Source organism: Bicyclus anynana, chromosome 21, assembly GCF_947172395.1.
Source record: "Bicyclus anynana chromosome 21, ilBicAnyn1.1, whole genome shotgun sequence".
Classification (NCBI taxonomy): domain Eukaryota; kingdom Metazoa; phylum Arthropoda; class Insecta; order Lepidoptera; family Nymphalidae; genus Bicyclus; species Bicyclus anynana.
This window is the reverse complement of record NC_069103.1, coordinates 1646024-1670808: the sequence shown is the minus strand read 5'-3', so window position 1 is coordinate 1670808 and position 24785 is coordinate 1646024. Positions and strand designations below refer to the sequence as shown.

The following is a 24785-nucleotide window of genomic DNA, read 5'->3' as shown; positions in this document are numbered from 1 at the left end:
ATAATGTTTTATCTTTGATTGGGACTGTACGGTCGTCCACAAGGAAGCGCGGAACGAAAGACGCGCTAGGTACGTGTACGTCCCGCCCAGCAGTGTAGTCCCGGTTAACTAACCAACGCCCAACGGAAACCCAGTGACGCGATACTTGTAGCGCTGGAGGTGCTGAAAGTCGTCCTCCTGACCCTGCAGGACCCTACCCTACTTCGGTCATCTTAGGAGGCATTTTTCCCACAGATGCTGGGAATTAAACCCTCCCCCCCACGCCTTACCTTTCAATGGTTTTTTATTTCACTCGCACCGCCGCAAGGCTTACCATAAGCGGATCAACCCAAACCCACACGCAGAAGGCTAGAAGGCCAAGATAAGAAATAGCAAGAGCATCGCTTAATTCTGCGTTCTCCCTTTCTCATTCTTTATAATTTGTAATGCATGTGCCTAATTTTACAGCATCGAGCAATATAAGCCCGCCTGCTTTTTGCATGGCGGCATAAAATTGCAAACGTAAATCTTTGGAACTCAGAACGCCGGAACGATTTCTGTCTGTGCGAGCCTCTCTGCATTTATAATTCGTCTGAGGTGCGAGCCCTTGTAACTTATATAAGAAAAATGTAGACAGAGGAAAAAAGGATAACGCTATTTTTTAACAATGACTTTATTGATACGTCAATCCAAACCAAAACTTGAATATCAAATTCATTATGAATTACGAGTACAATTTAGTACAATATAATATAATAAACTAAACACTACAATAATAAACCTTTACCTACTCGTACGAGTAATAGTTACGTAATAATCTCCAATTGATTCCACCTAAAATTTGGACTTTAATATCTAGTAATAATCAGGAAGGCTATGTTATAAAAATATTCATTCGAAAATGTATTAAACCATATAACTTTATTTCATCACAATAATAGTGCTGGTAAGTAAATCCGGTCAACTATATTTATACGTACGATTTTCCTTTTTGAAAGGCAGTTGTTAGAGGAGTAAGGTACATATGGGTCAATTGACAGTAGATACGACTTGAAACCTAAATTCCGTTGGACCTTGAACATACAGAGCCCTACACTGGGTAAGTTTTCGTAAGATCTCGGACGGCAGGATACAGTTATTTACGAAATAATACTTCCCATTCACGTAAAAGTGCTATAACACGTTCACTGGAGCACTGATTTTTCTGTACTTTTCTTTGGTGCGCTACGAGGTTTTTTGACCTCATACTAGAACTTTATGTCGTTACGTGGTCCATCGACCTCCTAACTTTTAAAGACGCTAGACGTGCTAGGTCAATTGACCTCGTACCCCAGTGAATGTGTTAACAAAACTTGTCCTACCCCAGGTAGTGTCACATGACCTATGGCATGGAGCTCCTGCGGCCCCGTAGTGCTGGCGGTGCTCATGTTCCACCTCGTCGGCACCATCTTCGAGAGCAGGCTCGAAACACTCATACGGCGAGTTTGTACGTAATTCCTTAACATTCTACAATAACCATATCCTTATCTATCCATCTATATTAGTCCATACAATGATACCTATTATAACTATGTACGTCAAAGTTAATACATATATATATTATTTAGCAAATTTGTTCGTTACACTCCCGATGGTCCGCAGAGACCGGGAGGGGGGTAGCAATGCCCCGCGCGTACGACTTCTTATTTCCCCCTAACCTGCACACACGACTTCACACCCGTGCAGTCAACAAACTTGCAAAGCTATAGGTAACAAATATTACGGTGCCTTCCTACTGACAACCATTAGACGACATTTTTCAGTCGATTCGATGTTCATTTTATTAGGTTGACAATAAGAACCACAGTGAATAGGCCAGCTGGCCTTCATCATCATCATCATCATTATCAGCCGATGGACGTCCACTGCTGGACATAGGCCTCTTGCATGGACTTCCAAACAAACCGGTCTCGAGCCGCAAGCATGCAGCGGCTCCTTGCAATCCGCTTGATGTCTTCGGTCCACCTCCTGGGGGGGGTCGACCAACACTGCGCTTTCCGGTGCGGGGTCGCCATTCCAGCACATTGGGACCCCAACGTCCATCTTCTCTTCGAACTATGTGGCCTGCCCATTGCTACTTCAGCTTAGCTAAGCTATGTCAGCTGTCAGCGGTAAAAATCAATGATAACAAATTATTTTCAGTGCAACGCGGCCCACTACAAATGCAAGCTAATCAGTCTAACCAGCCAAGCAACCAAGCATCAGATCCATCACTAAATGAACAACGGACACGTAGCACTAGAAGTTCACCAACGCTTCGTCAATGCAGTGCAATGACGAGCAATTCCACCATTTTTAACAGACCCATTACATCTAGGAGTGCTGATGATATACCTACACTACCAACGCTCAAACTTACCTTGAGATCTAAGTCCAACACATGCGTTTAAAGTAGATAGGTCAATGTCAATGCTTTACCAGCAGGGTTATTACGTATCTCGGTGTGCCATTCAAATAATGAGTGACTACATAGCTTTTCAACGTATTTTCGCTATTACTATTACTATACCAATGTAAAGTTACGTAAAATAAGGATAACTATGTAATTTCATTGTAAAAACAAAGCTTGATGATTGCAAATACGAAAACACGATGAAAAACTATGTAGTGACTTTATTTAAATGGTACACTGAGATACATAATAACCCTCCTGATTTATTTACATACGTCGGCACTACAACCTTTTTAGGTCTTCGCCTGGTCAACCACTTGTTCTAACACAAAAAACAGGGATAACAGAAAGGATTGTTTTGCACTTTTGCCCATTCATTTCTGTTCTTTACCTTTTTTCTACACACACATTTTCCCCATTAGGTCTTCTTTCATACAAGCTAACCATCTTTTTTAACTTCTTCCTTCTTATCTTTTTCCTGAGCCTTCAATTTTGTCATAACTTTCTGGTTCTCTAGTAATCGACATCTTCTCTACGTCACCAGCCACTGAAGGCGTTGTCCGCCTGATTTACACTGAGAAAATTTGGAATGCCCTTCAAGCTTTCTATTTCCCTATCACCTACAATCCTCAATCAAGAAAGTGAGCAAGTAGGTACAGATCCATGCGTACGGTCTACACTTCTACCTGCATTTTCGCTTACCGTCTGCGGCGTTATTCATAAACTATTCTGTGAACTTTTAAAAACATCGGAATATTGAACCGCAACAGACAAAGAAAAGAATAGAGTAGGAGTGGTTGAAGATTACCTACCATGAGGGATTACGCAGGACGGTTGAGGGTTTTTCAAGGTGGAAGGGAAAGGTATTGCTTTTCAATAAGTTCCGTGATCTTGATTTCTCCACGCTTACTATATTCGCTTTATTGTCTCATTGAAGGAAATTAAATTAAAACGTGTACCTACTACCTATTATATCGATATAAAAAAATCACTGATCAATAAAACCAATCTAATCTACTTGCATATTTTTCATTTAAATTTTACCTAATCTCAATCATGGGGAATGAAAGATGGGGGATGAAACATTAAAGATACGAAAGATGAAGATATTGTGTTTTTTTAGAAGTCATTCGTATCTCGGTACTACCCCTACAAAACCTTATCAATTCGGCACTTTTTATCTACGAGTATCATGTAGGTACACCTATAGAGTGTTTTCGATAAGGATATGCACTACCTAAAGTGTTTTTCAGATAGCATGGGTACGGACCGATGACAGTTCGTTTCACTCTTGAAAGTTTGCCGCGATTCACGATAATAGTACGTATTATGAACGTCACACAGGCAACTGTCACCGTACCCATGCTATCTGAAAAACACCTTAAATACAAAATTCTTCAATATCGGACATGACAAGGCTTGCACGCAACTGCTAGTCGAGTACATGGATTTCTCTAAAATGACCTACTGGGTGGCTTTGCAAATTTTTGATTTTGTTGCATATTAATGGATAGTGGCAATTTGACCATGTCAAACCAAACCATAAAAATATATACCTACGAAGACAAGCGTAAATATTTACACTCAATTGCATGCCCTTCTATAATAATATTTTTTTCTCACAGGCCACAGCGTCTCTTTAGTTTAGTTTCTAACAAGGAAACGGATGATGACCGTGTACAAATGTAATCAAAACCACATCACAATTAGCCTCTATTGACACTCCGACGCAGTTAAAAGTGAAATTTTACGCAATGCCAATACTACATAACGATAGTCTTAACATGAACACTTTTGTGTGGTGACCATAAAACAAACGGGAACAACTTTTTTTGGTAATAGCGACGCCATTTCTGATTTGCGTTATTGCCAGTGGCTTCTAGAAGTAGAGCTACGTAGGAGAACTAATCCAGGAAAGCGCTCTAGCCATGCTCTTGCTCTTGCCAAAGCATAATGATTATCTGACCTCACAAGAGATGTCAGATAATAACAAATCATTATTAGCAACCCATTTTCGTCTTCTTGGTAACTTTTTTTGGTAATAGCGACGCCATACGTTTCTGATTTGCGGTATTGCCAGTGGCTTGTAGAAGTAGAGCTACGTAGGAGAACTCATCCAGGATCAAAATCAAAATCAAAATCAAAAATCATTTATTTCAAGTCAGTTTACAAGCACTTTTGACACGTCAGTTGACTATTTGTAAAGATTCTACCACCGGTTCGGAAGGCAGGTTCTGCTGAGAAGATACCGGCAAGAAACTCAACAGTTGCTCTTTTGAAAAAGTCATACAGTATTATAATTTACAATTAATAACAATTACTGTTTACATTTTTTATAGTTTTACTTTCTGTGTGAAGGTGGAAGCTGATCCAACGACCTCCAAGCATCTTTATCATTAAGGAACTCATCAATGTTGTAGTACCCTCGACTAAGTAGATGTTTTTTAACACATTGCTTAAAGCTATGCATTGGCAGGTCCATCACAGTCTTGGGGATCTTATTATAGAAGAGTACACCCAAACCTACAAAAGATTTTTTTACTCTTTGGAGACGATATGCAGAAATAACTAACTTATGCCCGTGTCTAGTAAGACGTGGGTTTAAATCTCCTTTTCGTTTGTACAAATTAATATTTTGTCTTACATATATTATACTGTTATATATATATTGACAGGCTACTGTTAGTATACCTATTTCTTTAAACTTTTGACGAAGGGACTCGCGTGATTTTAATTGATATATTGCTCGAATTGCTCTTTTTTGAAGAACAAATATAGATTGTATATCGGCAGCCTTGCCCCACAATAAAATACCGTAAGACATTACGCTGTGAAAGTACGCAAAATAAACAAGCCTAGCTGTATCAACATCAGTAAACTGTCTTATTTTTCTCACGGCAAATGCCGCTGAGCTAAGTTTACCAGACAGTTTTTCTATATGAGCACCCCACTGAAGTTTACAATCCAAGGTCACTCCCAGGAAAACTGTGGAACTCTCCATTTCCAGTGTTTCACCATCGATCATTATAGACTTATCTAATTTTTTAACATTTGGCAATGAAAACTCAATACATTTAGTTTTCTTGGCATTCAAAAGTAGATTATTTGCAGTGAACCAATGCGACACATGCGATATGGCACGGTTTACGTCGTCAGAGTTATCTTTATTTCTGTCGGACTTAAAAATTAAGGATGTGTCATCAGCAAACAGTACAATCTCACATATGCCGCTGACATGGTATGGTAAATCGTTTATGTACACTAAAAATAGAAAAGGACCCAGAATTGAACCCTGTGGGACGCCCATTATGGTAGTGGAACCGTGCGACTTTATATCATTTATGCATACCTTCTGCGTTCTATCACTGAGATAAGAGGCAATGAGATCGAGTGCAACACTTTTGATGCCATAGTAGCTTAACTTGAGTAGAAGGGTGTTATGGTCAACACAATCGAACGCCTTGGACAGATCACAGAACACACCAATAGCATTCTTAGAACCTTCCCATGCTTCATAAATATGTTTTAAAAGTTTAGCCCCTGCATCAGTTGTATTGCGACCTTTTGTAAAACCATACTGTTCAGGATGAAACAAGTTATTTAAATTAAAATGACATAAAAGTTGATTTAATATGATTTTTTCAAAGACCTTGCTAAGTGTTGGCAATATTGTAATCGGTCTATAATTATTAAGATCTGATTTGTCTCCTAATTTAAAAAGTGGTATCAATTTGCCATGCTTCATTAGGTTCGGAAAAATACCTAAGTCCACACATTCATTAAAAATAATGGCTAAGTGGGGAGCAATTACATCAATTATATTAGATATTACTTTCACTGACATGCCCCACAGATCTCCGGTTCTTTTTAATTTTAACAAATTGAAAGATTTTTTAATGTCTGATACAGTTATGTGGTGAAATTCAAAAAGAACGTTGCACTCTTTAACATTGCCTCTTAATAGTCTCTGGGCTTCCGTAGCAGACGAATCTAGTGAATCAGTTAACAAGATAGGAACATTCTGGAAAAAATCTTCAAAGGCATTAACAACCTCGATATCAGTGTTTACCTTTTTGTCATTGACAATTAATTCAAAACTGATATCCCGCGGTTTGATTTTTCCTGATTCTCTATTAATTATATTCCAGGTGGTTTGTATCTTGTTCTCAGACTCAATTATTTTCTGTTTGATGTGTAACGATTTCGCAAGAATACAAACACGTTTGAAAATTTTTGAGTAACTTTTGACATAATCTAAATAAGTTCGCGTTTGAGTATATTGTTTTTCCTCGTACAACTCGTACAGTTTGTCTCTACTTTTGTAAATGCCTACAGTAGCCCATTCGCTAAACTTTAATTTTTGGCTAGCATTAATGCGTTTAAAGTTAAAAATTTTACTAAACTCTCTGTCTATTGTCTTGAAAAGTGTACCAAAGAGCATGTCTGGATGATTATTTTCAAATGCAAGACTTGGAATTTTAGAAATAATTGTGTTTTTGAATCGCTTTAATTTACTTTCAGTTATTGGCCTACACTTTACCCATTGATTGCTATTGGTTTTATTATTTAAGATAGTAATTATTTGACCACTATGATCAGAGCTTAATTTATTTAAGCGCCCTCGGTTGTGGGTGATGGTTTTATCTTTTTAATTAGCAACCCATTTCCGGCTCACTATTGAGCACGAGTTTCCTCTCAGAATAAGAGGGGTAAGGTCAATGTGCACGACGCTGGCCCAATGCCGATTGGCAGACTTCGCACACGTAGAGAATTAAGTAAATTCAGGTTTCCTCACGATGTTTTTCCTTTACCCTTTGAGACACGCGATATTTAACTTCTTAAAATGCACATAACTGAAAAGTTGGAGGTGCATGCCCCAAACCAGAATCGAACCTACGCCCTCCGAATTGAAGGCAGAGGTCATGTCCACTGGGCTATCACGGCTATAGATATATCGATGGTTTTATACTTAACATCAATTGGCCTTTACCATCAACCTACCTACCAAAAATATAACTTGCATAAATCATAATCACGTTGCCTATCCTAAAAGGTTTGATTATTGTCGACTCTACACATGAAAATGGTCCGACTTCACAGTGATACATTATTGCATTAACGGATTTTAGCGGATTTGACCTTTTCCACAGATCTTTTACAGAGTATATGTAAATGAATCTTACAGTATATTCGTATCATTGAACTGATCTTATTTATCTAATATTGGAAACGTAAAGTTGGTCAGTACGATCAATTATACCTAGTCAAAAATTATTTTATACAATAGCAATGATTCAAAATGAACAAATATTTTTATGAATAAAGATTTTTTGAGTTGATAAAAAGCACTAACTCGCTAATAAAATTGGTTTCTACTTGGGTGAAAAACTAATTAAAATCTTTTGCATACAATTAGTTAATTAACGACATGGAAAACATATTATGTAACGGTGTTATGTTTTTGTTGAAAATATTTTTTATAAAATCACGTCGATACGAATACGAAAAAAATTAAGTCCTCAATTCAAAGTGTTAATTCACAGAGGCTAATTATGAAATTATTTTTGTTTTTAACTAAGTTTAACAGAATAAGTTTGCATTTATAACTATAAACGCTGAAGGTCGTTCCGCTCCAGCCAGTAAACGAACATTAAACGTTTGTGCTCGAACCAGGTAAGAAGGTAGTCAGGACGGTGATTAGCTTATTAAAATTTAGTTCATAAATCTTTAAACTTTACTGATTGCAATATGATTAGAGATAATGTAATTAGTACTCTTGTACCCCTTCTTCCTTTTGTTGTTGAGGACTCTGCGCTTGAAATTGTAGATAAGTATACATATTATATTTAGCTCACACAGTTAAGTAGGTCCAATTTCGAGAAAGAGGTGAATCGCCGAACCCGGCTGGGCAGCGTTCGAGAAATTCCTTAGTGCCTTAATAAAGTCTTCGAACAGTGCGTGCATCAAGTGATTTTGATTTTTCGTTTTCACGATCATCAAACTTTCAACGAAATGCCGTTAATAACCTCATTTTACACAGTTATTTCAACCAAATAATTTTAGATTATAAGTTATCGCTCTATTGAAAGATCTTAATCTATAGAAATAATGTTAATTAAAGTAATTTCATTGACATAATCGTGTAGATGATGACCAAATACGCAAAATCACTGGCATTTGATATAGTTATTGGATAGAAGCAGGCGTAACTTTGCGGAAGTTCATCATGATTAAATAATAATTTATTTAGTTTGCTATCATCCGCGAAAAGCCGACGAACCCATGCGACAACGTCACTCAGGTCCGACAAAATACTCTCTATATATTACTCTCTAGAGAGTATTTTGTCGGACCTGGGTGACGTTGTCGCACGGGTTCGTCGGCTTTTCGTGGATGATATCAAAATAAATAAATTGTTATCTATATTTGATACAGTGGCTCACGTTTTGAATAGCAAACCACGATACATACCCGATGAGACTGTCCTATCATCGTGTGAGAATGGTCACCCTAGTCAGAGCGTGCTTGTAAGTTTTGTAACAGTGAAAGTCGCAACTCGCAGCCTCACTGCAGCCGGCCAGCGAGCGACAGAACGGAACTGACACACGAGATGGTGAGTGCATTGTACTTTTTTGGAAATTATTTACAATATTAATGTTATAGAGATGTAAAGTTTAATTTAGAAGGTTATATCTGGATCTACTGAACCAATTTTAAAAATTCTTTTACTGCTAGAAAGCCACGTTATTTGTGAGTGTCGTAAGCTATTATTTATCCTCGTATTCTCACGGGCACAGGAACTACGCGGGTGAAACCGAAGGGCGTCGGCTAGTTTACAGTATTTAAAAAAATACCATGTACGAGTATATGGGATTATAACATAGATACATATTTAATTCTAATTATTTTACCCAATTTAATTTATTTATGTATGTATGTACCTACTTTATCTTCATAACTTAATCTTCTTGTAACATATTTTATAACCAACGCTTACATCTTTTAAAAACGCTACAGATTTTAATGCGGTTTTCATCAGTAGATAGAGTCAATCAAGAGTAAGGTTTATACGCTTAAGTAGTTATTATTTTGACGGCCTCCGTGGCGCAGTGGTATGCGCGGTGGATTTATTGACGGAGGTCCTGGGTTCGATCCCCGGCTAGGCCGATTGAGGTTTTTCTTAATTGGTCTAGGTCTAGCTGGTGGGAGGCTTCGGCCGTGGCTAGTTACCACCCTACCGACAAAGACGTACCGCCAAGCGATTTAGCGTTCCGGTACGATGTCGTGTAGAAACTAGCCCGCTTCTATCTTAGATTACATCATCACTTACCATCAGGTGAGACAGGTAGGTAAACATATGAACGTTCTTAACCCTAAATACTTATTGACGTTAAATTAAACCTGGATAAAAATCGATTTATTTTTTCAAAAATAATTATTATTAATTGTTTTTGTTTACGGAAACTTGCTAGTTGTCAGTAGGTAGGTACTTCGTGTTTATAGGATAAGTATATTACGGAAAATGTGCTCAGGAGCTACTCTTAGTCGTACCACCTTCTCCTTTCTACCACGGTACCGCGAGATGGGTTTTCAATTTTTTCATCACTATGTTGTTGGATAACGCAAGCTTTTAGGAAAGTCTTATTAGTGTTGATGATTTTTTTATTTATTTATTTATTTGGTCCACCAGTGACTGTCGCAGCATTTACACAAATACAATATAAAAAAAAACACAAACACAAGGCTCTGCACAATCAAATTAAAGTAGACACGGCATGCACATTTCCGTAATATTAAAATAAATTGACGATTACATTAAATCAGTTTACATAAGAAAAAAAAATACATTTATAACAAGAAAAGGAAACATACATGATAACAAATCTTGGTGTTAAACTGTATTATACGACTGTGTGCTTAGTTTTAAATAAGTTTGTAAAATGGTGGTAAACAAAAAAATAAACCTTGGCTGAGTTTGTTGTGGGCTCTTCTCGAACCAAGGCCTTTGGTCCGAGAAGAGTTTGGAACCCTCGTAACTTTAATTTTAAGTTTTCGACTATCATTACCACCATTGGATTAAATTAAGTTGTGAAATAACTGACATTTCAAAAGTGCTTGTAAACTAAGCCTAATTGAAATAAATGAATTTTGAATTTTGAATTGATATCCCTAGGACTCAACAAACGCTTTTTTGCGTTTTCTATTCTAATACGGCGGCTTTGGTTTGGAATATCCTTCGGCCTTTCCAAATCTGTGTTTCCTGAGTCATAAAACTTGGGTATATTCAAACTAAGAATGAATATTAATCTTATAGGCAAGCGTATCCCATCTTATACTACCCATATCTACAATTACCATCAGGTGAGATCATGTTCATACCCAAGCCTATCTTCTCTATATAGCCTAAGGTTGGACTTTTGTGTTTAAATATGTGGATGTTACAGGGCGCATCCCAGAGCGACACAAACCTGAGCAAGGCTGACTTGGTGGCCAGGATCAAGGCCCGGCTCGACAGCGTAGACCAGGCCAAGGCCAAGGAGTTGGGGGGCGTGTTCCTCTTCCACATCATGAAGGGAGTTTCAGTGTATTCTTGGAGTAAGTACTTATCTTATATGCATTGACTATAGTATAAATACTATAAATAGAACTAACTATAAGTATAAACTTTTCTATTTTTTATAGTTTTATTTGATTTTAATATTGTTGTTAATTTTGTTTAATAATAATCACTCGTTTTCATCTAGTTACTCACACAACACAGATCGTAAATGTGGAAATCCTATCCGAAGTTAATAAAGTTATAGAATTACAGAAATATACAAATTATTTGGAACTAGGTTTATCAAGATAACAAAAGTCGTTAATATATATGAGAAACAAAATTGGCCCTCATATAGATCCTTGAGGGACCCCTATTTTTAGGACGGACAGATCGTTTTCCATTTATATCTACTTTCAAAATTCTATTTATTTAATACAATCTCAGCACATTTTTTCCTTAATTTTATTTTATATTGCTACGTTGCACAAACTCAAATGCCTTAGACAAGTAACTAAACAAGTCAAGTGCGTTACGTGTTTCCTCTCAGGCTTCAAATATTATCTTCAGTATAATAATTTTCATCCAAAATTTAATTATACCTGTAAATAGCTAAAGGATCAAAGAATTTACTACGCTAAGTTAACCTGTGTTAGCTTTGATAAGTCACGCGTGGTGGTGGCGGAGGCGCTGCCAATTTGAGATCATTTTAGATAATTATTACAAGGCTTAAATGTTAAAATACGAATAATGCTTGTCATGTTGTAATGTAATAGTAAAACTGAAGATATGTTGGTACGATGTAATCCATTGTGTAATCCAGTGTAATGTAATCCATTTTCCTATAGGAAAGAATAAAGTTAAAAATAAATGTACTCAAGAATTGAACACGATTGAACAGGCTGTTTGGTCAACGATCTTTGCCTGGACATTGGACAAATTAAAAAAGTCTGTTATTTCATTTCAGCTCTAGATCTAAACAAAGTGACAGTGTACGAAGGCGAGCCGGACGAGGACCCGGACACCACGTTCACTCTCAACGAGTTCAACTTCAAGCAGCTGGTCTGCGGCCGCGAAGACGCTCGCGTCATCATGCAGGCCGGTCGCTGCTCCGTCACCGGTGATATCATGCGGGCGATGAAACTTGAACCCTATATCAAGCTACATTAGGTTCAACTTCTTAAATTCTTCCATGACATTCATTCCTTTCATACTTGTGTCAGGATTCTTGACAATTTCACGTAAGTAATAGGTACGGATAATGAAACTTTAACTCTATAGTAAGCTGCATTAGATTCAGCTTCTTATATTCTTCCATGACAGGTATTACTTTCGTACTTGTGTTAGGATTTTTGACAATTTGACGTAAGTAATAGGTACGGATAATGAAATTTGAACTCTATAGCAAGCTGAATTAGATTCAGCTTCTTATATTCTTCCATGACATTTATTACTTTCGTACTTGTGTCAGGACTATTGGCAATTTGACATCATAGGTACGGACAATTAAACTTGAACCATATATCAAGCTGTATTAGGTTCAACTTCTTACATTCATCCAGTACATTTATTACTGTTCATATCTGTGTCAGGATTCTTGACAGTTTGACGAAAGTAATAGGTATGGCTAATGAAACTTGAACTCTATAGCTAACTGCATTAGATTCAACTTCTTATATATTTCCATGACATTTATTACTTTCATATTTGTGTCAGGATTCTTGACAATTTGACGTCAAAGGTACGGACAACAAAACTTGAGCCCCATATCCACTACATAAGTTTTATTTTATGTTTCCTCTTATGTCTATATTTCAAGACCCCTAATTACAAACTGGCATTACGTGTGAATGTCTTATTAATTAACTTTCTTTTAGAACATTAGAACCGCCTATTTAATACATTATGTTTCTTGCTTTGTAACATGCTCTTAAATTATACTTAGTTTAATGTATAACAATTTTTAATCTTAATTACTCTTGAGTTCGTTAAAATTCATTGTTGAATCATCAGGTTGTAGATTCATCTACTTGTGTTAAAATGTAGATTTTTATATTTAATTAAGATTTATTTTTAGATTTAATGTTTACTTTAATTTTATATTAGATTAGTTAAAGTTATTTTACTACATATTTACGTATTCTAAATGTGCTTGCTGTGTTATAAGTTAGAGGCGCCTGGTATGACGTAATACCTATTTTTTCGTGACTGTAGGAACTATTTTCTTTTATTAAAGTACAAATAAAATACTGTGTGACAGCTAAAATAATAAAAAATAAATTACAACCGAAACAAACATAAAATTAAAACCAACCAACTAAATTAGAAAGCAAAAAAAAATAACATCATGTTACGTTACCTGCTGATCACTTGAAGGCGGTGCTAACCCACTGATGTACCTCCTCACGCGTCACGGCACGTCCCGTTGCGCTCTTGTTGTTTTCTTCCCGTCGGGCGCGACGGCGACGCGACACGACGCGATACGACGCGATATCTATAGCTCTGTGTAACGTGTTATATTTCAACTAGTACCACGGAATATTAAATATAATACAGGTTACATTGCAACTTTTTTTTTTCCTTCTTATCTCCTCCTTTCCTTCCTGGTACCGCAGTTTACGTGCATTACTTCAGGAAGGGGGTGGTCTATCACGCTTCGATATTTGCTTTCAATAGTACATTGCAACTGCTGACATCACACCAGTCACGCGTCGCCGTCCGTTCCGTCCATTGTCTCTCAAAACATTTGGTTATTTAGGATATTGTGTTATGATGTGTATCCAATGAAAATTCAGGATATTTCAGTTATTATACTTTATTGCCTACACTACTACGAGTACTTACTACTTTTCATGTTATAATAATATTTATTTCTCTCTAATTACAATTGTATATTACTTTTAAGTAGATGCATAGGTACCTAGTAGAAAAAATCATTAAAATACAAAAAAACGTTTTTTATTCTTCAACCATATGTTTTTATAATGTTTTTTGAAAAGTTCATCGAAGAGCACCTACACCCGATAATTTAAAAGGCATATCATATGCATTAAGCTCATGTGCTTGAGCCGTGATGACTATTGACCTAACCCCTCTCATTCTGAGAGGAGACTCGAGCTCAGCAGTGAGCCGAATATGGGTTGATAATGATGAAGCTCATGTGCTTGTAATTACACCCGGCCTTGTAATTGACGGCCGCGTGGCGCAGTGGGTAGTGATCCTGCTTTCTGCATCCACGGTCGTGGGTTCGATTCCCACAACTGGAAAATATTTGTGTGATGAGCATGGGTGTTTTCCAGTGTCTGTGTGTATTTATACATTATATAAGTATTTATATGTAGTATATAAATGTATATGAATATTATAATATCAACTATCTTAGTACTCATAACACAAGCTATTCCGTATGCTTACTTTGGGGCTAGATAGTGATGTGTATTGTTTAAGTATATTTATTTATTATTATTATTATTATTATTATTATTATATCACATATTTATTTTTTATTATTATTTATTTTTTATTATTATTATTTATTTATTATTATTATTATTATTATTATTATTATATCACATTTTACCCACGGCTGTGGATGCAGAAAGCAGGGTCACTACCCACTGCGCCACGCGGCCGTCAAATATGATATGTATGATACCTACTTCCCGGATAAACAAAAACCAGAAGTACAAACTTCTGCTTTTTTTATTTTCATCATTGTCAGCATATTTAAATGCCACACTATAGGGACAGCCTTTTATAGCAGAGATGAGGGACTTGTTCCCACCAGACTGCTACTGCATATTGCCGGGCTTCTAACTGATAATTTGTCTTTATGTGTTTGATCACTGTCAGATTTTCAGTACCGGGATCAACGGCTTACCGTGATATCTGAAGCTTGAGGTGTTAAACTCCTACTTAGGATTAAGAATTATTTACATAGATTTACTTGGAAGATAGGAAATACTTTATAACCCGACTCGAGAATCGAACCCAGGACCTCGTCACCCGAATCCAAATGACTAACTACTAGAACAACGAGGCAGTTGAGAATTCAATTAGCGAGGATAATAATAGCCTTTATTAACAATTTACCTTAATATAAAAATCTATAGGTACAATATAAAAAAATTACGACACCGGTAAATCGTCTTGCCTTTCGGCAAAGGCCTCTCCCAAGATCTTCCATGTCTTGCGATCATGAACTTTCCTTTTCCAAAGTGTTCCTGCTGTCATCTTCAAATCATCTTCCCATCTTCTTAATGGCCTTTCCACGTTTCCTTTTGTTGTCTCTAGGGTACCAAACAGTTACGAGTTACTTGTTATTGGAGAGGATATCAGGAAGAAATGGTACTATTTTTATCAAACGATTAAACAACTTTTCAAAACCACTTTTTAACCATTAAATTAAGACTAGTCTAGCAGTTTTTTGCTGAATGAGTACCTACTTACAAAAAATTACTAAATAATATAAATGTCACAGAGATGAGAGACAGTATTAATACGTACTGTCTAAAGAGAGCATCGCCCGCGATCACTAAAAGCCTTTTTAATTAAATATGTCTACTATCATTGAAGCGTTTAATCACGGATTAACAAGATTTATCTAGACGCTGTCAATTTATACGTAGACATACGTATGTAATATTTTTAATTCTTTACAATGCTTAAGCTTTGTGCACACACAGCTACTATTTTATTATATAAATCTACTATTTGACGCCGACCCCTCTCCGATAACAAGGAAGACCTGGCCATTTAGCTATTAAAATAAGCTGATAGTGATACTCGTAATGATGATATTTAATCGACGGACGAAGCAGATGACCCACCTGATGGTAGGTAAGTGAAAAATCATCGCTTATAAATAAATTAACATTTCGCAGGGAACCTATACAAAGGTCGTTGTATCCCCGACTTTGGAACTCATACGAAATCAAGGTACGATGGTTGAAAATCCAAAAATAAATGAGTATAGCGGCAGTACATCAAGATGCGGTCTTTCACAAAATATTGTACTGCCTCAGTGGCATAATTAGGGTTGGAAAAGTAAATTATAGTATTTATGTAATTTATGTTAATATGAATTTCAAAAAACAAATGAAATGTTGAACCAAGCCAGCAGAATGTCCACCGCGACTATGTGATTATCATTTAGCAAAATTATAAAATAACAACACAATTAAAACTACTAATGAGAACATCTCCTAAGTCCAGCGTCGGCGGACTGGTTTGTTACGGTACAGCGGTCAAGCACCCCGGCCCTGACATTGGCTGCTCTAAATATAGGCGCGCTCTCAGGTATGGGCAGGACTGGATGCCTTCATGCAGGTTTAAACTACAGCAAACACAAGGAACCCGTCCTGCAATGACCGTCAGCCTGTGGCAATTGGCATAGGTGATAAGTTTTAGGTGCCCATCAGGGCCGGATTAACCATGAGCCCAAAGGGAATATAACTAATAATTAATGGCTTGGCACCTATATAATTTTTGAAATTGTATTATCAGAACGTAATTCAACTTGGCTGGGCAGCATTCCGTAAACTCCGCGACATCTTTTCGTTCAAAATTCTTCAGTGCCTGAAGAAGAAAGTCTTCGATCAGAGCGTCTTGCCGTGATGACTTACCCGCACGTCGCTAACTATGGGTCTCATAAGAAGGCTCAAAGTCATTCAGCGAGCGATGGAGCGAGCTGTGCTTGGAGTATCTCTGCAAACTATTAATATCATCATCATCATCATCATCATATCAGCCGATGGACGTCCACTGCAGGACATAGGCCTTTTGTAGGGACTTCCAAACATCACGATACTGAGCCGCCTGCATCCAGCGAATGATGTAGTCAACTATTAATATATCGAGGATATATCGAAAAAACTAGTCGCAAAGCTGAAGTTGCCGGGGCATAACGGCTAAGAGTCTATGGACATAGGGTCCCAAGGTGATAAAATGGTGTACCCGCAAAGGAAACTGCGATGTTGGTCGACGATATGGGGCGGGTTACAGAACTTACAGAAGGGCGCTAAATGCTGGCGACTCAAAACTTTGTTTCGAAGTCCTCAAAAGAGACTTATTTTCAGCAGTGGACATCCATCGGCTGACAAAGAGCAGCGTGGTGGGACTATTGCCTCTCTTGTGAAAGGGGCTTAGCCCTGCAGTGGGGCAATAAAATGACTAATGAGGAATTAATTTTGAGACTTAACAAATGCAAATTTCGTAAACTATACGAGTACTCGTAGGTCGGTACCTCTAAACAAATCTAGTGCGGCTTTAGGTAGTTATGATACGGTAAACATGAATTGCATGCGGGCATAATTATTACACAGGAACCCTCTAACTTAGGGCTGTGTTGTCATACGTCCCGTAACGGGTATCTATACCCGACTGCAATAAAAAAATGAAAAAAAAATCAATTCGAACTATTTTCAGGATGGACCTTTCTATAGGCCTTACAAAATTTTTGTACAATTCATGATAAAGTTAAAAGTTTAAATGTTCTAGCAAATAAACAAAAACTACGTAGAAACTTTAGATCAATTTGATTGAATATAATCTTTTGTCTCCAATAGCTGCAATAGCAAGCTAGCTAGGTAGGTATATTATGTAATTTTACTCAAAGTAAATTATCCACTAGACTCTAGAGTAGCAACGCCATACGTAAGGTGGTCAGCAAACACCGGTCTAGGTATTATAATTAGTGCTTGGAGAACGGGCCCTATTAGGAGTTAAGGACAAGCATAACCCTTGGACCTGAATAACGCGTATGTACAGGCGCGTACGAAAGTGTCAAATGAAAACTTTTTTTGTTAGACGGCCAAGTGTTTTATCAGCTTTATAAAAGGAGTTTCTTTATTCGATTCATAAGCATATTGTTCTCGTATGTCCGCATTCACAACAACTACTGATGCGATTTTGATGTGGTTTTCGTTATTTTAAACAATACTATTTAATATTTAATTACTTTTTAAATTTTAAAATTAAATTAGGCTACAAATTATTAAAAAGTACTACTCGTAAAACTCATAATACTTTACAATTTCAGATGATAAATATTTTCTTGTTTCAAAGTTTTTACAACGTTATTTTTCATTTTCGTTTCCGTATCAATTACGTAATATATGTAATAGCAACGGGAAATGAATGTTATGTTTGATTTAAAAATACTTTATCATGGACGAAGTAAGTATTTTTAATTTAATAGATATATCTAGGTACATGGTGTCATGGTGGCATAATGTTTATTATTTTAACAGCTATATCGACGCCTGTACCGGTATGTCAAGCTAAGCCTTTAGCTGCGACGAACATTTTTATAATAACACTCGATTCCCATCTGCGAAACGGACCGCTTGTGACAAACAGACATACACTTTATTGTATAAAAATACAAGTGATACAATGTCGTCTAAACTTACTGTACTAGTATTTGCTACATTAATTACAATAGGATATGGTAAGTTTATATTTACATACATTATTTATTTAATGAATAATTGAATAATAAAAAATAATTTAATTAAAAGCCAATTATTAATTAATATTTTTTTCATTAATTATTTAATGAAATAATAATTAGCCGTTGACGTATACGTAGTGAATTATTGAAAATAAAATGCGATTTTTGTATCGTAAATAGTAACATTGGTAGGTGCCTACAATAATTACGGATTGGAGGATGCTCTCAAAAATTACTGATTCCTTATTGATGATACCATATAAAAAAGCAAGTAGTTAATACTTAGTACTTAGATTAGTATAAAGTTGAGATTTAGATAATTAATTATTTTTATTAGTATAACTAGCTATTATTTTAAATGTTCGTTTTTATTTAGGTCTCACTCCGACTAATTACGATCTCAGCCGAAACAGATTGAGTGGTAAATAAGATAAACCTTGGGTAAAAATTATCTAATATTTTTATTAAAGCGAAAAGTCATTAATGCGTCACCCTGATTTGGCAATGACATTGAATGTTATTTTGTATTTATTATATTTAACAAAAACTTTCACCTTTACGACATTATAACAGCTTTTACGAAAAACTAGGAGATATCCAGAAAGTTTAATATTATAATAGAACAGAATTGTTATTAAAACTTTAACCACTATTTATTTACTTACAAACACTTTTTATTTATTTCAATGTCATTGATTGCTTGTGTAAGTTTTTTGATTTATGTTTGTTAACTTGGTAGAATATCCATTAGATCAAGAGTATGTGATGGCCAGATCTTCGAAATTTTATAGCTTTTCTGTACACAATAACTATGGAGTTTGAACCATGGTTGATTTGAGAAGAAGCTGCAAAGACTCTTAGTTGTTCTAGACCTAGTCAATAAATAGAGATATATCTTATGGTGAGAGCATGGGCTAACTCAAAGCACTGGCCATCACAAGGACTAAGATTGTGGTCTACCAAAGTTCGTAGACTAATAATAAAATAATATAAAATACTGGGTCTACACATCTTACTTACTAATATACCACTAAAAAACTTACAAAAAAATCAGGTGACTATAAAAAACTAGGCTTTTTGCTTCATATTAATTTGACACAAATTACGTAATATCATAGTACCTAAGTGCATCAATCATTAAGCTTTACGTAATAGGAGCAGGATTTCGTTGGTATCGGGTGATAAATCAAATCATACGGCTGAATAACATATCCAAACATGTTCATGTTTAAGTTCATTAACCAGGTAAAGGGCATCGATCTCGAAAATCATTTAAGAAATGTTATCTATATAGGTATGTTAATTTAGAATATTTAGCCTCAGTCCATTAATTATTATTTACAATGGAAGATTTTTCTATTAGAAAAAAATCTAGGTGGGTTTTTTTTTTCTTAAATAGAACTTAAGTCAAGAAAACTAGCTATCTAAAGTCGTCAGCATAGCAGTATTTAAGAACTTCATTATTTATACATTTTTGCTTTTTACCAATTTAATATATTTCTTGTATTGTGTGGTACGTAGGTACCTACCCATATTATGGGAATCTAAAATCTGTATGTACTTAACGTTAGCAGTGTTATCCAAACTATGGTCTGAATCGTTCTAGAAATTTGATATCACAAAATTAGCTAAGTAGGAGCAAATAGGAGGAAGCAATATAAATAAACGCAAGTTGATCATCTAGGTAGTGTGACCTTGATGATGAATCTCGGTCAAAAAAATGCCTAACTTAATTGTTATGCACAGTAATTAACTAATTACGAAAACTCAAAGATCATATCTTTTTATTGTTGAACTCACATTATATAGTGTATTTCCTTGACTTTGTGAGTTAAAAGTTAAAACCTTAATTCATACAAATTGTGTTTTTTTTATGATGTCATTATGAATATCAATTAGCAGCATGTACGCTGTATGTAGCGTATATGTACCTATGAACATTTATTTTGAAGAACATCATTAGCCTATATAATGTACTCGTATATACCAACAATTTGAGAACAGACTATTGGGACGAAGTTTATCTTTCAAAGGTGAACGGACTCCGAAATGCTGGCAAGCTTAGAAAAATGCATTTGAAATGATCGTACCTATCTAATTAATCTATACTTATAATGAACCTGTGGAGAGGTAAATTCTGTGCATGAAATTTATTTCCAAAATTACTATCAGCGGGTGATTAGTGATCGATACTGATGCTAAAAATGCAATCAGTAAATTTTTTGTCTTTCTGTATGTTCGTTAACACAAACTACTCGACGGATTTTATCGAAACTTGGTAAAATTATTCTTCATACTCCTAGGCAGGTTATACTTTTCATTACGCTACAATCAATAGGAGCATAGCAGAAAAGGGAACTTTTGGGAAAACGGGTGAAGTTACTCCATTTAACAGCGATACTACTGCAAGGGCTAGATTAAATAGGTCTAAGGGCGAAAAAAGTAGCGGGCGTTCGCTAGTAAGAAAATAATATACTTAATAGAATTAATGTTATTCATAACATTCTTTTTAAAGTAATTCCTTTAAAGTTGTTTATTCCTTTAAAAAAAAACAACTATAAACTAGAGTCGAGATGTAAGACGACTGATGATCATGATTCTGAGATTAACATGAGGATTGTGCCAATAAAGGGTTGATAATAATGATTAGGTACATTAGGTACGTTAATTCTTAACCTGTTAACTTAACAGTAAATAAGCAACTTTTAATAGGTATTACGTGGTACTAAGTGGTTATCTTCTCAAGGCCTTAATAACAATCTGGTACTTATTGCAAACATTTTATAATCGACACATCAACTTAACATTCATTCATTTCCATCTTCATTCACTAACGCTCAATCCAACAGGTTTTGGAATAAGGGACATATGGGAATATTTGTTAGGAGGTGGGATCGGATACGGCCAGTACGCGGGCCAGTACGGCGGATATCCGGGCGGGTATCCGGGCCAGTACCCGGGGCAGTACCCGCACCGGCCGGACGGGCCACCAGGCGCCCACCCAGGATGCCCGCTCTGCGATTCTTCGGTGTACAGCTACTGCTCGCACAAAGAAGCCCATGACTCCTGCTGCTGTGATAATTCGGGATGTGAGTATTCTAAGTATTTACTGTAGATGAGCCGAGAATAACGGTGCTAGACTAAAGGCCGGTTTCATCGCCTTCTGACAAGTGTGGAATAGTATCAACCATATGTTTTCTCACAAAGAAAAATCTTGTGGATAAACTATTACACAAAATATATCAAAAGATGTTGAAACTGGCTCTTGAAGGCTAGTTTTTAATTTTTTTAATGGTCCATCACATGTCCATACATCCTAAAAATAATATATTGATTTTTTTTTTTTAAGACACGAGACTTATGCGGGATATGACAAATGACTCTGTTACTATTAACAAATGTTACCGATTAAGAAACAACGTTCTTACATACTCTCTGAGGCACCAGATGTCTTTTCAATCTTCCGTTTTAGCTTCAGCCTCAATCAATACCTTAGAATTCACCTGTAATTTAATTTTGAAAAATAAAAAACACCGTTCAATCGCATTATTGCAGATCATGCGTTCACTTGCCGCCGCACGGACTGCAAGTTCCTGTACGCCAACTCTTGCCAGGAGTACCACCTCATCACCAACTGCTGCTGCGTCGATCTACAGAAGAACGCGCCCGTAGCGCCGATTGTGCCAATCATTGCGCCCATCGTGCCAGCCTAGGACTAACTGGTCGACCGAAGCAATATATTCCTCACCTTGAATTACTTTATTAAAAAAAAATAATAATAATTGATTAATCATTAATTAATAATTAATTACTTATAAAATAATGAGTAATTGATTAATTATTAATTCTTCATTAATTAATTACTGTTTCATTAATTATTATTGGACTGAAAGGCAGAGTTTTATAATAAAAAAAATTGCGTTCCACAAACTTGTGTTAATAAATTATATTAATTTAAATTTAGTAGATCGTACACCGTACACCTAACTGAAATTATTTGTAAAATATTCCAGTGTAGGTAGGATAATCATATTTTATAATTAATTTTTTTTTAAAGTGGAATCGAATAAAATATCAAACTTTACAGACGATCAATAGGAGATTAATTATATCTAGACTTAGATTACAGATAATATTATTTCGGACAGACAGCGGACTGGGCAGAAAGGCGACGTACGCTGTGAATGTGAGACGGGACGGGAGTCGGGACGTGGTGAGCGTAGATGTAGGTATATCACATTGCGGGCAGTGATTACCATAGATATACTTTTGAAATAATATGTAGATTTTGACTGAACCCAGGACCTCAAGATTTGCACTGAAAACCTAAAAACATATCCACTAAACTAAAAAGCGAAAAATAACATCATAATATGTTCTACATGCTGATCAGTATGAAGGCGGTGCTAAGCCGGTGATGTATTTATTAGTTTGTGGGTTTTATACTATTAAAACAACTTGATGGATATAACTGATCACTATTATTATTATCCAAAATATTATTATTTTAGCAAGGTAGGCAATACGTCCGTCCACTAGCACGGTGTGACAAGAAGTGAGGAACATTACGAAAACATTTAATTACGTTCTGTTTGGAATGAACGAAGATGGCGCTGGTGTATTATTTAATACAATCAAATATCTTTTTAATTATATTTAAAATCAAGATTAGTTTTTGTATTTATTTGTAAAATAAACCAACAGTATTAATTCAAGCCATGTGAGAATATCTTATAGATTTAGATTTTGCAGACAGTGTTGTTTCATGTGGTCCTGTCAGAAATGGCTTAAATTAAGACAACACTGGCTAAGCACCGCCTTCATACTGATCAGCATGTAGAACATATTATGATGTTATTATTCGCTTTTTAGTTTAGTGGATATGTTTTTAGGTTTTGAAGTCGGTTGTATTTTTTTTATTATTTTTCCATTTTTAGTGTAAGATTTTATCTCAAACGAATACATCAGACCCCTAATGGCAGTCACAACCCACCTTGATACAAAATTCTCAGCAATACAAATTAATCAAGCCCAAGCACAAGGTAGCTACCGTAAACCGTTAAGGAGTTCCCTTAATTGACCTTGGTCTTCATCATCAGACCCCTAATAACAGTCACAACCTATCTATGTGGAAAGTTCTCATTAATACAAATTAATTAAGCCCAAACACAAGGTAACTGCTGTAAATCGCCGAGGAGTTCCCTCGTGTGTTTTATGGCTCCATCATGAGATCGATTATAAAACTTCATGAAATTGTAGCGCTTAAAAATACTAAATGGAAAAGTTTACGAACACACTAGACTTCCATATAATTTTCGAAAGTTCCCCTCAACTTCTCCAGGATTCCATCATCAGATCTTGACATGATGGCAATGGGACCAAATGGGGACTATACCGTTTCAAACAAAAAAAGAATTTTTGAAATCGGTCCACGCGTCTTTGAGTAATCGGTGTACATACAAAAAAAAAAAAAAATACCGACCGAATTGAGAACCTCCTCCTTTTTGAAGTCGGTTAAAAAAAGCCAGAAAGTACACTTTTACGACGTCCATTTTTGTTATAAAACACAAGTCTGACATCGAGGGGCGTCGTGCGTCCATTCTAGTGTCTGTGTAACAGCTAAAATGTAAAGTGTAAACTCACAGAACACAAACACAAACAGTGTCCCGTCCCGTTGCGCTCTTATTGTATTCCCGCCGGACGCGACGGCGACACGACGCGACGCGATAGTTATGACATGTTCTCAAAGTACATTACAATTTGTGATTACGTCACGACGCTGATCGCTAACTCCCCAAACCTTTAGGTACCTACCTAGAATTCATAAAAAGACGTTGGCTACCGAAAAACCCACACAAGTTCAGTGGTAGGTATAATTCAAAACAACTGAAAGCTAGGCTAGCTAGGCTCACAGAGAACATAAAAAAAAAAAAAAATTCTCTACAAAAATGAATTGTGGATGAACAATTTTGTTGTTCAATTTAACAAATGCATTTTATTATAAAATCATTTAAAATATGTAAGCACTAAAACGCGGAAAGCAACTTTGTTTTAGAGTTTAGAAAGATGTAAAATAAAAGTGATTATTAATTAGAGATTGTTTTTATTTGACTTCTCTAAAAAATACTAATTGGTTTTCATATTATAAATTATTATGCAATACTTAAAAACCCACTTAAACATGCATCATCATTATCAACCCATATTCGGCTCACTGCTGAGCTCGAGTCTCCTCTCAGACTGAGAGGGATTAGGTCATTAATCCACCAATGCGGATTGGCAGACTTCACGCAGAGAATTAAGAAAATTCTCTGGTATGCAGGCCTCACGATGTTTTTCCTTCACCGTTTGAGACACGTGATATTTAATTTTTTAAAATGCAC

General features: G+C 36.0%; 2 protein-coding genes and 2 long non-coding RNA genes across 7 annotated transcripts; 3 read left to right on the top strand and 1 right to left on the bottom strand.

Annotated features, from left to right (window-relative positions):
• The first annotated feature begins 679 nt into the window (after window positions 1–679).
• On the top strand, window positions 680–3414 carry LOC112047982 (uncharacterized). The gene is made up of 3 exons (XR_002886994.2): window positions 680–925; window positions 1346–1465; window positions 2161–3414. It is a non-coding gene; the product is annotated as an uncharacterized LOC112047982 (long non-coding RNA).
• Window positions 3415–8866: 5452 nt separating this feature from the next.
• On the top strand, window positions 8867–13918 carry LOC112047983 (uncharacterized). Its single transcript, XM_024085309.2, has 3 exons — window positions 8867–9023; window positions 10855–11005; window positions 11917–13918. Exons 1-3 carry the CDS (start codon window positions 9021–9023, stop codon window positions 12117–12119), a joined length of 357 nt encoding a protein of 118 aa, XP_023941077.1. The 5' UTR covers window positions 8867–9020; the 3' UTR covers window positions 12120–13918.
• LOC112047958 (uncharacterized) lies at window positions 13158–18135 on the bottom strand. Its single transcript, XR_002886990.2, has 2 exons — window positions 15456–18135; window positions 13158–15238 (listed from the first exon to the last, which is right to left on the bottom strand). It is a non-coding gene; the product is annotated as an uncharacterized LOC112047958 (long non-coding RNA).
• Window positions 18136–18242: 107 nt separating this feature from the next.
• On the top strand, window positions 18243–24495 carry LOC112047975 (uncharacterized). 4 transcript variants are annotated; one of them, XM_024085302.2, is made up of 4 exons: window positions 18252–18399; window positions 18779–18823; window positions 21288–21491; window positions 21958–24495. In XM_024085302.2, exons 1-4 carry the CDS (start codon window positions 18345–18347, stop codon window positions 22113–22115), a joined length of 462 nt encoding a protein of 153 aa, XP_023941070.1. In that variant the 5' UTR covers window positions 18252–18344; the 3' UTR covers window positions 22116–24495. The 4 variants fall into 4 exon arrangements, with proteins under 4 accessions (XP_023941071.1, XP_023941070.1, XP_023941069.1 ...); XM_024085301.2 differs by having other exon boundaries at window positions 21252–21491; XM_024085303.2 differs by lacking the exon at window positions 18779–18823 and having other exon boundaries at window positions 18243–18399; window positions 21252–21491.
• Window positions 24496–24785: the final 290 nt, after the last annotated feature.

Coding starts and splice junctions, on each gene's coding strand:
- LOC112047983 (XM_024085309.2), top strand. Junction 11,006..11,916: donor AGTTTCAGTGTATTCTTGGA/GTAAGTACTTAT, acceptor ATTTCATTTCAG/CTCTAGATCTAAACAAAGTG.
- LOC112047975 (XM_024085301.2), top strand. CDS start 18,345: ATGTCGTCTAAACTTACTGTACTAGTATTTGCTACATTAATTACAATA. Junction 18,824..21,251: donor CAGCCGAAACAGATTGAGTG/GTAAATAAGATA, acceptor TCAATCCAACAG/GTTTTGGAATAAGGGACATA. Junction 21,492..21,957: donor CTGCTGTGATAATTCGGGAT/GTGAGTATTCTA, acceptor GCATTATTGCAG/ATCATGCGTTCACTTGCCGC.